This window comes from Scyliorhinus torazame, chromosome 14, assembly GCF_047496885.1.
Source record: "Scyliorhinus torazame isolate Kashiwa2021f chromosome 14, sScyTor2.1, whole genome shotgun sequence".
NCBI lineage: Eukaryota > Metazoa > Chordata > Chondrichthyes > Carcharhiniformes > Scyliorhinidae > Scyliorhinus > Scyliorhinus torazame.
Window position 1 is genome coordinate 125,363,808 of NC_092720.1, and position 13,226 is coordinate 125,377,033.

The following is a 13,226-nucleotide window of genomic DNA, read 5'->3' on the forward strand; positions in this document are numbered from 1 at the left end:
TGTGCGATCCTCCTCATTATTGAATGCAAATGAGTTATACAGTTCAATAGCTTGCGGACCTGCCACCATTAGCAGCAATGTGATCCGCCTTTCATCAGGATGGGCCTTAGGCCTAGGACCAAAGCATAGAGTTTGAACTGCTGCTTGAATAGCCTCCAGTTTTCATCTACATTACCGGACATCTGAAGCTGGTGGAGTGCTCTCAGTCCGTCCATCTCGAGCTTCAGCGTCTTCTAATGCGTTGAATTGTCTCAGTTCACCAGATCGGTCTGTCCATCAAATTCCTAACTTTGTCACTGCCGTCATTATCTTCAAATCTTCAGCACGCTTGGTACCATGTTGTGTTTGGTCTTCTATGCCTTGCAATGGAATCCACCAAACACCTAGACTTGTCCAAACCAGGATCTTTATTGAATCACACGTGGTAAGATAGCGAACTGTTACAAAGCAAGTCATCATGGAGTTTCTTTGTACTCCTCTGGAACTACGCATAGCATGACTGTTCACCTGTATGTCTTACTAGCATTTCCTACAACCATGGCCAGATGTGTTTCCACTTATATGGGAGTCCCTGGTCACATGACCACGGTCCTGAGACCGCACGGTGTGTCTTCGCTGCCACCTACTAGTTGGAGCTCACACACCATCCATCTATGATATTGCTTACAGGCATACCACCACGCAACACACTGGCAAAACTGGCATCACTGATTCGACAGAGAAAGAACCACTTTGGGCCTACCTCAGGGGCCTGATAAAGAACAGGTCAGCATGCACCTCTATTCCATTGGACACAGCACAGGTGACATTTTATTAAGGCAGGGTGTTAATGAGGACCTATGAAGTGGTTATTAGGGCTTTTAATTCATATTTCAGTCTGTGGAGGAACATTATAAAAGACCACACAAGATTTAATAGGTGCACCCAGGAATCCAGAGAAAATGTTGTCCTTTTCATATATGACCTGTATTGGCTGAGTGTTGCAAGAATGGGGCTCTGAAGGATTAACTCATTCGAGACTGCATTGTGGTGGGTGTGCTTCTTGAAGCCTTATCTAATTTTCCGCAGTCAGGATCTAACATTGCCCAAGGCAGTGCGAATAGTGAGATAGGCTGAGCTACAGAAGCAGGGCTAAACTTTAATCCGGGTTGATAGAGAACCTTTGTGGAGTCAGAGTACTGACTTAGTCCAGTTTGTGACCAATTGAGGTACCAGCGCACCCACTAAAAGGTAGACCAGAACAAAGAGTGAGTGGTCACCGTCATTATCCAGAGCTCCTGTTGCAGTGTGAGAGAACCCCATTGACCTGAAGATGTTCCGCCATAATATTAAAGGGTAATTTCTGCAGGAAGCGGGACCATTTTAAAGTGGTTTGCCATAACAGAAGGCTTACTACTACAAAATTTAAAAGGAGTTCCATCAGAGTTGCACAATCCATGGGGAGCTTTTAGGGTATGGATATCATAGTCGATGGCCATGAAACCCATTTTAAATGAGACACCAGAGTAAGCATGTCCATTCTTTCTGATACACTGCTGTGGCTGAAGCTTGAGTTTCTCCAGCTATCTGCCATTTGACTCCACTGCCCAGGGTTATCCCACTGAAGGTGCCACACTTTGATGTAATACCAGAGAACTTACCATCGCTCTCTCTGTTATTCATAACTAGGATTGCTCTCTATTAAGCAGAGAAGCTGTGTAGAGTTAATCATAGAATAGAATAGAATTTATAGTGCAGACGGAGGCCATTCGGCCCATCGAGTCTGCACCGGCTCTTGGAAAGAACACCTTTTAAAAAATATATATTTATTAAAGTTTTTTAACACAATTTTTCTCCCTTATAAACAATAACCCCCCCGCCCCGTAACAAAATAACGAGAAATCGCACAGAGCAAGATATATACATGGCAAAATGATATGTTTACATAGCTTTGTGCACTGGCTCTCTCCCGTACGTGTCAGTTTTCCCAACCCTTCACGTTATCTCTTGCTCATCCACCCTCCCAGGCAGTCCCCCATCCCCCCCTCTCCCCCCGCCCCCCTGCCCCCAGGACGCCCCCCCCCCCCCAGGTTGCTGCTGCTGCTGACCGACCTTCCTCTAACGCTCCGCGAGATAGTCTAGGAACGGTTGCCACCGCCTGTAGAACCCCTGCGCAGACCCTCTCAATGCGAACTTAATCCTCTCCAGCTTTATGAACCCAGCCATATCGTTTATCCAGGCCTCCACGCTGGGGGGCTTCGCCTCCTTCCACATTAGCAAGATCCTTTGCCGGGCTACTAGGGACGCAAAGGCCAGAAACCTGGAAAGAACACCTGACCCAAATACACACCTCTACCCTATCCCCGTAACCCAGTAACCCCACCCAATCTTTTGGACACTAAGAGGCAATTTAGTACAGCCAATCCACTTAACCTGCACATCTTTGGAATGTGGGAGGAAACCGGAGCACCCGGAGGAAACTCACGCAGACACGGGGAGAACGTGCAGACTCCGCTCAGACAGTGACCCAAGACGGGACTCGAACCTGGGACCCTGGAGCTGTGAAGCAACTGAGCTAACCACTGTGCTGCCCTTTAATTGCAGCTTATTTATTCACCTGTTGCAGTAGAAACCCAAGTTGACCCAAACAGTTTGACCTAGTCTACATACAAGACGAACACATCCGCAGCCACTGGATGACACTCTGGAAATGGCCGTACTGTTTGAGAGAGAGGACGAAGATCGAGGCCACAACACCAGTGAGGACAGTGATCAGCCAGAGGAGGAAATTTGGACCTCGCATTACTTCTTGAAGGGAGTCGATGAGGACCACTGTGACCAGAACCTTATTGAACAGTGTGACCAGGGTGACAGTCCACTATTCTGTTAAGGACTTCGATGACATAGAACAACCTGGTGCAGGCACTGACTCTCGGGAAGAGAAACCAGGAACAGAAGTCCGAAAATGGCCAGTGGGACAATTGCAGAACACAAGATTGACTCTCAACCCTGATGGCAAGCCTGAGGAGGAAACTGCTGATTAGCTAGCTCCTCGTCTTGTACACACTTCAGATTTACAAGTGTAACCTCTCTGAATCTAGCAGAGGCAGGAGAACAACAATCTGATCCAGTAAAACACTGGCTGAGGTGATATTCAGCTTGATTCCCGATGTTGCCTTGACTGCTAAAGCTCTTGAAATGCCAATAACTAGTGAACAGCAAACTCACACTGATATGAAAGCAAAGTGTGTGCACAGGCCAGACATCCACAAGCAGAAACCCCACAGTATTAACAAAAGTATCAAAAATTCCACTTGAGAACAATCTTCATCCATCTGCTTGTCCATCACATTAATTCTTGACAAATGACATTGGGATTACATAAGAACATAAGAACTAGGAGCAGGAGTAGGCCATCTGGCCCCTCGAGCCTGCTCCACCATTCAATGAGATCATGGCTGATCTTTTGTGGACTCAGCTCCACTTTCCAGCTCGAACACCATAACCCTTAATCCTTTTATTCTTCAAAAAACTATCTATCTTTTTCTTAAAAACACTTAATGAAGGAGCCTCTACTGCTTCACTGGGCAAGGAATTCCATAGATTCACAACCCTTTGGGTGAAGAAGTTCCTCCTAAGCTCAGTCTGAAATCTACTTCCCCTTATTTTGAGGCTATGTCCCCTAGTTCTGCTTTCACCCGCCAGTGGAAACAACCTGCCCGCATCTATCCTATCTATTCCCTTCATAATCTTATATGTTTCTATAAGATCCCCCCTCATCCTTCTAAATTCCAACGAGTACAGTCCCAGTCTACTCAACCTCTCCTCGTAATCCAACCCCTTCAGCTCTGGGATTAACCTAGTGAATCTCCTCTGCACACCCTCCAGTGCCAGTACGTCCTTTCTCAGGGAAAGGAGACCAAAACTGAACACAATACTCCAGGTGTGGCCTCACTAACACCTTATACAATTACAGCATAACCTCCCTAATCTTAAACTCCATCCCTTACACAGCACTTCATTCCAGACACAGGAATCACTGGGGGCAAATCTCCCCAAAACATGACTGAGCTTCACCTCTGCAGGAAAAGTGGTGCGATTCCCGGTGGGTGGGCCTGCACCCTTTTTAAAGGGAGCCCTATTCTCAAAGTTTAAAAAAAACCCGCGCCCCCGGTCATCAATGATCGCCGGCATCAAACCCTCAAACACCTCCCCCCGCAAGGATCGCTGGCAACGGGGCCCTCCCCATGGGTCTCCCTTCAGGCCCCGCCCCTTACTAGTGCCAACCTGGCAGTGCCAACCTGGGCTTCTGAGCCCCCCCCCCGGTCTGGTCATCATGTCTAATCTCCCTTTGTGGAGACCAATAGTGATTCCTGCCGGTACCACATCGCGGCGGGGGTTGCACGTCCTCAGAGGTTTTGGCATTAAGCCAATTTTGAATATTATAATCCATTTAAATGAATGGTCATGAACTGATTACATCTGCTAGAAGGGCCCGGGAACACTGCAAACTGTTTGGTGCCTACGCAAATCCCGTTTCAGGCCTCTCCTGGAATTCTTCTGACGTAGCAGGATTTGCGCCGGGCACAACATGGTCGGAAAATCTCCCCCATTGAATGTACTTTTATGCAATAGATACTTTCCCCAGACAATGGGATAGCTGGATCAAAAGACTGCAGACCCTATGCAGCTTTATGAACCTTCACCGAAGCTGACCAAGTCTCAGTCCTTGAGAAAGAACAGCCAGCAGCACAACCTACAAAGGGGGTACAAGCCGAAAGAAGCAAAAGGGAATGGCTGTTCATCACCATTACAGTGTACACGAAAAACAAGATGGTCTGTCTCCTGATTTAAGTGAGTTTCAGAAAGAATATGGAAAACATGCATCGTCCAACAGAACCGAGAACACGGCTGGCGATTAATGCTAACGCCACAGAGACGCTGTGGGGTTGGGGTCGGGGGTGCGGTGTGCGGGAAAGTAGGATGTGTAACTATTTATTGAAGAGAATGACAGACTTGGAGGAGATGTAGTGTAAGCTATTATGCTAATAGCTAATATGTCAGATCATGCGTCACTGGAACTCAGAGCGATGGGCCGGGATTCTCGGGCCATTGCTGACGGTGGGATATACTGGTCCCGCCGGCAGCACAACTCCACCCGCGAATTTCCCGGCAGCGTAGGGTGGCTTCAATGGAAAATCTCATTGACATGGTGGGAGCAGAGAATCCCACCACCAGCGAACGATGTGCCACCTCCTATTGCCGAGAAACACTCGGCTGGGAGGTCAGAGAATTCCACCCATGGTTCTGGAAAGAGCCTCGTGCTTACCTATTCCTGAATATAGTTAATAAATATTTGACAGTTCCTAAAGGCCTTGTTTCCAGTAGTTGGTGTTGAACACACTCTGGGACTGTTTATGGTTCTCTCCAGAAAATTCACACCTCTTCCTTCCTCGTACCTGAGTTTCTCTAGGGTCCAGTAGTGCGTCGCTCCATTCTTCTGGTCTTGGACTTCTACTGCCACAATGGTGCGTGGGAATGGGCGCTTCTCCCTGTCCTTGACTGCATCAGGAGGCATGAGGTCAGGGGGTAGAGGAGAGTACAATGTGTCTGTGAGGAGCACGAATTGGAACTGCACCTGTTTAAACAGAAGGCAACATTTTGAAACAAGATTTTGTGGTCCTGTCCAGAACCTACATGTCTGCTATCCACGTGTTCAATGGGGTTTGTGGAGATGTGGAGTTTTACTGGGATACCTTGTCTCAGCGCCAACAATAATGTACACCTTCCCTTCCCCGCACAAGTCCTGGATGGCATTTTACCTTACAATCATGCTCCCAACTCTCTCGTCAATGCTGACATCCAAGTTCATCTAATCTAGTTTCTGCTCTGTCCAAAATATTACGGTCACAATAATCAAAATCACAAACTACATCCTGTGAGACCAAGAATATGCCTCACTGTCTCCACTTCTCCTGCCAGATCTCTCGAGCCTCTTTGACACAGCTGACAACTCCATCCTCTTCCAATGTCTCAAAAGTCCCTACATTGCTGCCAATGGCTTCTCCTCTTCAGCTCATATGGACAACTCTAATGAGCTCTTCTTGGATCTGTCTTAGTTATCTTCATTCAACTCTTTCAAGTGGTGATCAAATCTCGCAGATATACTGAGCGCATTAAGCTTATTTTCTCCTCCAAAGGCTAAGTTCAGATTCTCAAATTTCCTCTATAATAGCTGTACCTAGTCAGCATTGAATAAAAGTTAACATTTGCTCCAGCTTAACTTTGGAAAGCCTGAGCTCATCCTTCCATCAATGCATTGTAAATTTTGCCTCAATTTTACCAACTTCCTTGGCTACCATTTGAACAGGGTCAACAGGTATGGAATTATAGAATAAATGATTATGAAACATAAAGAGGCCACTTGGTCCATGGTGTCCTCGACAAAACTCTGGGAGATCCCCCACCTTTTCCTCATTGCTCTGTAAACCCTTTCATCCCAGATAATTATCCAATTCTCTTTTGAAAGCCTCCACTTAATCTGCCATCGCATTCCAAACCTTAATTATTCTGCATAAAAAAGCTTTTCCTCATGTTGCCATTGCTTCTTACGCTAATAAATTACTCAGCGTCCGATGGTTCTCAATCCTTCCATTATTGGGAACAGGTTTCCCCTACCTACACTGTCCAGAGCCCTCGCCAATCTGACCACCTCTATAAGATCTCCTCTCTTAATCTTCTCTTGTCCATGGAGAACAACCCCAGCTTCTCCAGTCTATCCATGTGAATGAAGTTTCTCATCCCTGGAATAAGTTTTGTGAATCTTTTCTGCACCCTCTCTAATGCCTTCACATACTTTCTGACGTGTGGCCCCCAGAACGGGACACCATACTCGAGTTTCGGCCAAAGTCTTATTTTAAGCTGGCTTACCGTAGATTCCTTGCTTTTCTACTCAATGCCTCTATTTCTAAAGCCCTGGTGCCTTATTAGCCACTTTCTTAACCTGCCCTGCCACCTTCAGTAATTTCTGCTCACCCAGGCCTCTGTCCCTGCACCTTCGTCAGAATTATACCCTTTGTTTTATATTGCCTCGCTGTCAATATGAATGAATTTACACGTCTCTGCAATATATTTAATCGACCACTTGATTCCCCATGCCATCAGCCGATGTCCTCCTGAGGTTTTTAAACTTACCTCCTCAGAGTTCACCACACTTGAGGTTTTATGTCAGCTGCGAATTTTGAAATTGTGCTCTGTACATCTAAGTCTAGGTCATTAAGACAGATCATGAAAAGCAACGGCCCTAACACTAGCCCCTGGGAATCCCCACTATGTACCTTCCTCCAGTCTGAATAGCAATCTTTCACCACCACTCTGTTTCCTGTCACTCAGCCAATTTCACATCCATGCTGCCACTGACTGACTTATTCCATGCTAACTTAGCTGACAGGTTTTTCAAATGGCACTTTTCTGAATGTTTTTTTGGAAGTGCCACGTCAATATCATCAGATGCATTTCTCCTGGCCTGAGGGGCTGATCAATCTTAAGTACAGCCAGCCTCTGTAATACCTCTTCTTTAACAACTTTTACCCTGTCCAGTGCCTCCACTATCTCCCCTTTCACTATGACTTTGGCTTCATCTTCTTCTTTGGTAAAATTACTCTCTTACTACCTCAGCCATGCCTCCTGCCTCTGTGCTTCAATCCCTGTTTAGGTCCCTAATTGGCCTTACTCCTCCTTTCACTATTCATCTGCGCTGTAGAAGACCTTTGGACTCACTGTTATGTTAACTGCCAGGCTCTTCTCATACACTCTCTTTGTCTCTCTTACTTTTCCCTTCATCTCTGAACCTTCTATAATCCAGCTTGGTTTTCAATTGTGTTGCCCACCTGACATGTGTCCGCCGATTTTCTGCTTCACCTTACTCTCTATCTCTGTTATCATTCAGGCAGCTCTGAATTTGTTTGCCCTAACTTCCCCCCATCTCACTCCATATTCTCTCAGCTTCACTGGTTCTCTGCTTGTGGTATGTTCATTTCAAAATACTTCTGGTCATATGTCTCCCTGTAGCTTCACCTCACACTAACTTGGTGAAGTCTTCTTGCCTGACTTGGCTGTGTTGTTCCTCCTCACTCCCTAGGCCGTCAAGGTCTGACCTGACTGAGATGTTCACAAGGTTTATATTGGGGCTGGCACAGCTATGTCCGTGTATCCGGAGGTGTGTAAATAGCACATGATCCAATTACAAATCTGATGACATACAAACAGGTGATGCGAATAATCTCTTCAACCTCCTGCCTCACAGGACATTATAGGGTCAGATTTGTCTCAATTCAATTTGACTAGGAACCACACAGCAGGTGAAGAGAGGGCACTACCAGTTCTTAATGGGCAGCAGGGTAACACAGTGGGTAGCACTGTTGCTTCACAGCTCCAGGGTCCCAGGTTCAATTCCCGGCTTGGGTCACTGTCTGTGCGGAGTCTGCACGTTCTCCTTGTGTCTGTGTGGGTTTCCTCCGGGTGCTCTGGTTTCCACCCACAAGTCCTGAAAGACGTGCTGTTAGGTAATTTGGACATTCTGAATTCTCCCTCAGTGTACCCGAATGTGGCGACTAGGGGCTTTTCACAGTAACTTCATTGCAGTGTTAATGTAAGCCTACTTGTGACAATAAAGAATATTATTATTATTAATCCTTGCAAGTCCCTGAAAAGTTGCTGATTACCTTTTTCTTCAACTCCACACTGATGGCATTGGCCTCTTTCAGGAAGATGGCGTTTCCCCAGAGCAGGTCCCGCAAAGAGGTAAACTGGTAGCATTTCCACTTGCGAAATGCCCACAGGGCCAATTCAAACTCCCGCTCTGTCCATTGCACTGTGCAGAATGGCAACAATGCAAAACATATTAGAACAAAAGAATTCAGGTGAGGAACATGTCCCTCCAAGATGACCCAATGTTACACTAACAATGGCTGACTCCATCAGAGTTCTTAATACTTAAAATACCTAGCCATATATCGTCCTGGGAGAGAGGTGTGTTCTAAATTATGCGCAGTGTTATAGACTTTCTCCAATAAGACAGTCACAACCTGTGCTGACTTTGGGCGTGATCGTGCTGCCTTGTTACGCCCGACCCGGTGGCGCGACGAGGCTGGTAAATCAAGTGAGAGGCCACCCGCGAGATTTCCGATGCTCAGGGCGCCTCGCGAGATCTCGGTAGGGTTAGGGATAGGATCTGGACCGCATTCTGGACCTCGCCCTTAAAGGGCGGGACCTAGATTTGCATATAAAAGTAAGCAGTTCGGCTCATTCCTGGGAGACTCCGCAGTATCGCCATTCAGCACTGGTTTCCACAAACGGGAGGCAGGCATAACGTCACGTGAGGGGTCTCCCAAGCAATCGGAGGCCCTCGGGTAGTCAGGCTCTGGGCTGCGTGGCACCCTGGCGCACCGAAGCCACCCGGGCACCATGGCACTGCCAGTCTGGCACCATGGCATTGCCAAGCTCACAGAGGCACTCCCAGAGTACCAGGTTGGCAGTGTCAAGGTTCCTGGGTGCCAGTTCCCCCGTGCCAGAGATCGGGCTCGGGGATGCCCTGCCCTTATGAGGTGGGGTGAGGGAGTCTCAACGATCCCTCAGTCGGTAAGATGGGATGCTCGAGTCCCGAGGCCACAGTAGGATAGGATCAAGAGATCGGAGTGGGATTTAAAAATGGCCCCCCGATCTCTTCCTGCACTGACCAGGAAATGAAGCCTAGTGCTTCCTGGGCAGAAGACTATAACGAAATAGAGTCAGTCCTGTTTAATAGCAGGGTAGTCCCTGGCATTGCAAGCGCTGAGAAACCTCCCGATAAACGTGCTCATAATGGGATGTGTTTCTTTTTTGTTAAATCGCGTTCTTGGGCTCCCTTAAATTACCCAAACTGTCAGAAAATGTGAAAGCACAGCGTCTGACCCAATGTCCCACCCAGTCCCAGAGTGTGAAAGGACAGTGTCTGACCCACTGCCCTACCCAGTCCCAGAGTGTGAAAGGACAGTGTCTGACCCACTGCCCCACCCAGTCCCAGAGTGTGAAAGGACAGTGTCTGACCCACTGTCCCACCCAGTCCCAGAGTGTGAAAGGACAGTATCTGACCCACTGTCCCACCCGGTCCCAGAGTGTGAAAGGACAGTGTCTGACCCACTGTCCCATCCAGTCCCAGAGTGTGAAAGGACAGTATCTGACCCACTGCCTCACCCAGTCCCAGAGTGTGAAAGGACAGTGTCTCACCCACTGTCCCATCCAGTCCCAGAGTGTGAAAGGACAGTGTCTGACCCATTGTCCCACCCAGTCCCAGAGTGTGAAAGGACAATGTCTGACCCACTGTCCCACCCGGTCCCAGAGTGTGAAAGGACAGTGTCTCACCCACTGTCCCATCCAGTCCCAGAGTGTGAAAGGACAGTGTCTGACCCACTGTCCCACCCAGTCCCAGAGTGTGAAAGGACAGTGTCTGACCCACTGTCCCACCCAGTCCCAGAGTGTGAAAGGACAGTGTCTGACCCACTGCCCCACCCAGTCCCAGAGTGTGAAAGGACAGTGTCTGACCCACTGCCCCACCCAGTCCCAGAGTGTGAAAGGACAGTGTCTGACCCACTGTCCCACCCAGTCCCAGATTGCACAGCATCATTGCACTGAAATACTTTTCCCTGTTTTTGATGGAACATGTGAAAATCACAACTCTGCTATAACACCAACCAACAATGAGCATGAGGTAGAATTGCAGAAAGACCAGCCCTCCGAAAATGTGTGAATGTATCCCTTTGCTTTATATTGTTTTTATTTCACATATAAGTTCCAGTCATCTGTTGTTTTTGTGGTTGTCACTGAATGGGGTGTTATTTAATTCTTCCCTGTTCTTGATCTTTGTGTGTGTTATCAGCCAAAGTCTTCGCAAACCAATTGCACTTGTAGGTGGTGTGTTCCTTTTGTGGACCCTATCCTTACCTGTGGGAAAGAGCATGTCATTGAATTGCAGCACAGTTGAGATTCGAGATCCACACTGTGTTCATACATCCTGTACACAATTCAGCAAAGCCACCGCTGCTCCACTGGCTTCACAGCTGACCATGGGCCCAAGTCAGAAATGATCAAAAGAAGGATCAAAATTAAAAATGGAGAGGTCTGTAACCCTCACCTTCCTCCTCCAGCTCTTCATCTTCTTGTGCATTATCTGGGTAAAAGCAGGAATCCATCTGCTTTTGCAAGGCCTCGAGCCTGCTTTCATAGTCCTGGAAAGGGGAGAGTCAAAAGAAATTGTTAAAGAAAAGAAGCATGGTTTTCCCATCCAGGAGAATGCTCCTGTTTAGTAATTATTGTCCACTCACAGAGTTGCCACTGCATTGATATGCAGAGGTATGTAAAGATTTTATGAAGACTTGCCAAAGCCACGATGACGGGGTCTGATAAACACCACATTCCCTTCAATCTGAAGTAGTGAATCTAAAAGCATCGGTTGTGTCGTCTCAGGATTCAAATTGCTATGACGGGAAGTGTGCCGGCTAACCAGAGTCCACTCTTTTTTTGTTGTTGTATTCTATACTTTTCAATCTGCTAGCCGGTGGCTGCCAGTGAACATTGATTAGGATTCTATACATCTGGAATGAACAGGAAGGGGTTGGTCCATTGTGATTATATGCAGTGGGAATCAGCATGAAACGGTCTATAGTCCACGAGAATCCAACAGGGCGGGAGTGAAAGGGAAGACAATTTGGTCCTTTACAATTCTGTGCAATGGGGGGGGGGGCGGTGAATGGAAAAGTGTTTGGGAAAGTCCATTGCTGCGGCAAAAAACTGAAGGTAGTTCAGGCCACTGGGGTTCTTCAAAGTAGGAGTGAATGGGAAGAGGTTTAGCTTATTTGAATTCTATTTACAATGGGAGTGATATTGCTTCAGTGCACCTCTCAAAGAGAGTAAATAGGAAGTCATTTAGCTCATTAGAATTCTATATAGTGGGAGTGCATATGTCGTGGTTGTACAATTCTGTGCTTGTATTAAAACATTTTTTAGATTCAAAGTAGCTGCCCAGTGGTGACAAGAGCACCTGACATTCCTGGCTAGAATCACAGAGCAACCCTCTCCAAAACCCAAGTGGACTGGAGCAGACAATTAATAAAACTCAAATGAAACCAAAATACCGCGGATGCTGGGTCTCTGAAATAAAAATAATGCTGGTTAAACCCAGCAGGTCTGGCAGCATCTGTGGAGAGAGAATCACAGTTATTGGGCGGAATTTACCGGCCGTTCATGCCAGCGGGATATTCCAGTCCCACCGACGACACCACCCCCCACCCCCCCCCCCCCTCCACCCCCACCCCCACCTAGGGTTTCCCGGCGACGAGGGGTGCATTCAACGGGAAATCCCATTGACAACGGCGGGACCAGAAATCCCGCTGGCGGGCCACCTCCACCGCTGAAAAGCACGCGGCGGGATGGTCGATACATGCCGCCCAACGTTTTCCAGTCCACATGATCCTTCAACAGAGTTCTGTGGAAGGGCAATATGGACTAAAAATGTTAACTGTGTTCTTTCTCTCCACAGTTGCTACCTTTGGAGTTTATCGAGAATTTTCTGTTCTTGTTTAACTTTCACTCGAGCAGGTTATGCGTCCTTAAGCAAGAGACGGAACCCAGTGGTTGCAAACTCTTCCCTTCATCCCTCTTCACCAACATTTGATCGTTATCTATGACTTTTTACACTCGGCCGTTCCTTTGGCTCCGGTAAGCTTCTCCTACTCTCCGTCAGAGTTTCGCTGAATGTCTTATGATCTTATGGACTTGTGGAAAGCCTGTTGAGATGGAACATGTTCAAGAAACAATAACTGCAGCGACGGAAGAATTAGAAGGCGGGCTGGCAGATAAATGGAACAGATATGGTTTGTTGGTCCCGACGAGCAATTCCTGTTCCTAAATCATGTCGATCAACCCACTAGCTTTTAACTCTGGGTCCACTTTCACTGCGTTCATGGTGGGCAGACTGAGCTGATAAAGTAAAATTAAAATCGCCACAGTCACAGCTGACCATAGGCTGCTTTCCCATCTGAGGGGAGGGTTGACTGGTGGCGATTTAACCTGAGGAGCGCCACACCTCAGGCATTGTGCCAGGTTGAGAAGGTGCGGCCTTCATGAATAACCTCAGCGGGTACCAGAATTGAACCCATGCTGTTGACCTCGCTCTGCATAACAAAACAGCTGCTCAGCTAACTGAGCTAAAC

General features: G+C 47.4%; 1 protein-coding gene across 32 annotated transcripts in view; it reads right to left on the reverse strand.

Moving 5' to 3' along the window:
- kif1aa (kinesin family member 1Aa) overlaps nucleotides 1–13,226 on the reverse strand; it is a 511,250-nt gene that overhangs the window by 222,774 nt on the left and 275,250 nt on the right. For all 32 annotated transcript variants that reach the window (XM_072474808.1, XM_072474806.1, XM_072474807.1 and 29 more), the window contains 3 exons: nucleotides 11,150–11,243; nucleotides 8,703–8,851; nucleotides 5,439–5,617 (listed from right to left, as the gene is read on the reverse strand). In XM_072474808.1, coding sequence (XP_072330909.1) covers nucleotides 5,439–5,617; nucleotides 8,703–8,851; nucleotides 11,150–11,243 — 422 coding nt within the window. The remainder of the gene's footprint in view (nucleotides 1–5,438; nucleotides 5,618–8,702; nucleotides 8,852–11,149; nucleotides 11,244–13,226) is intronic.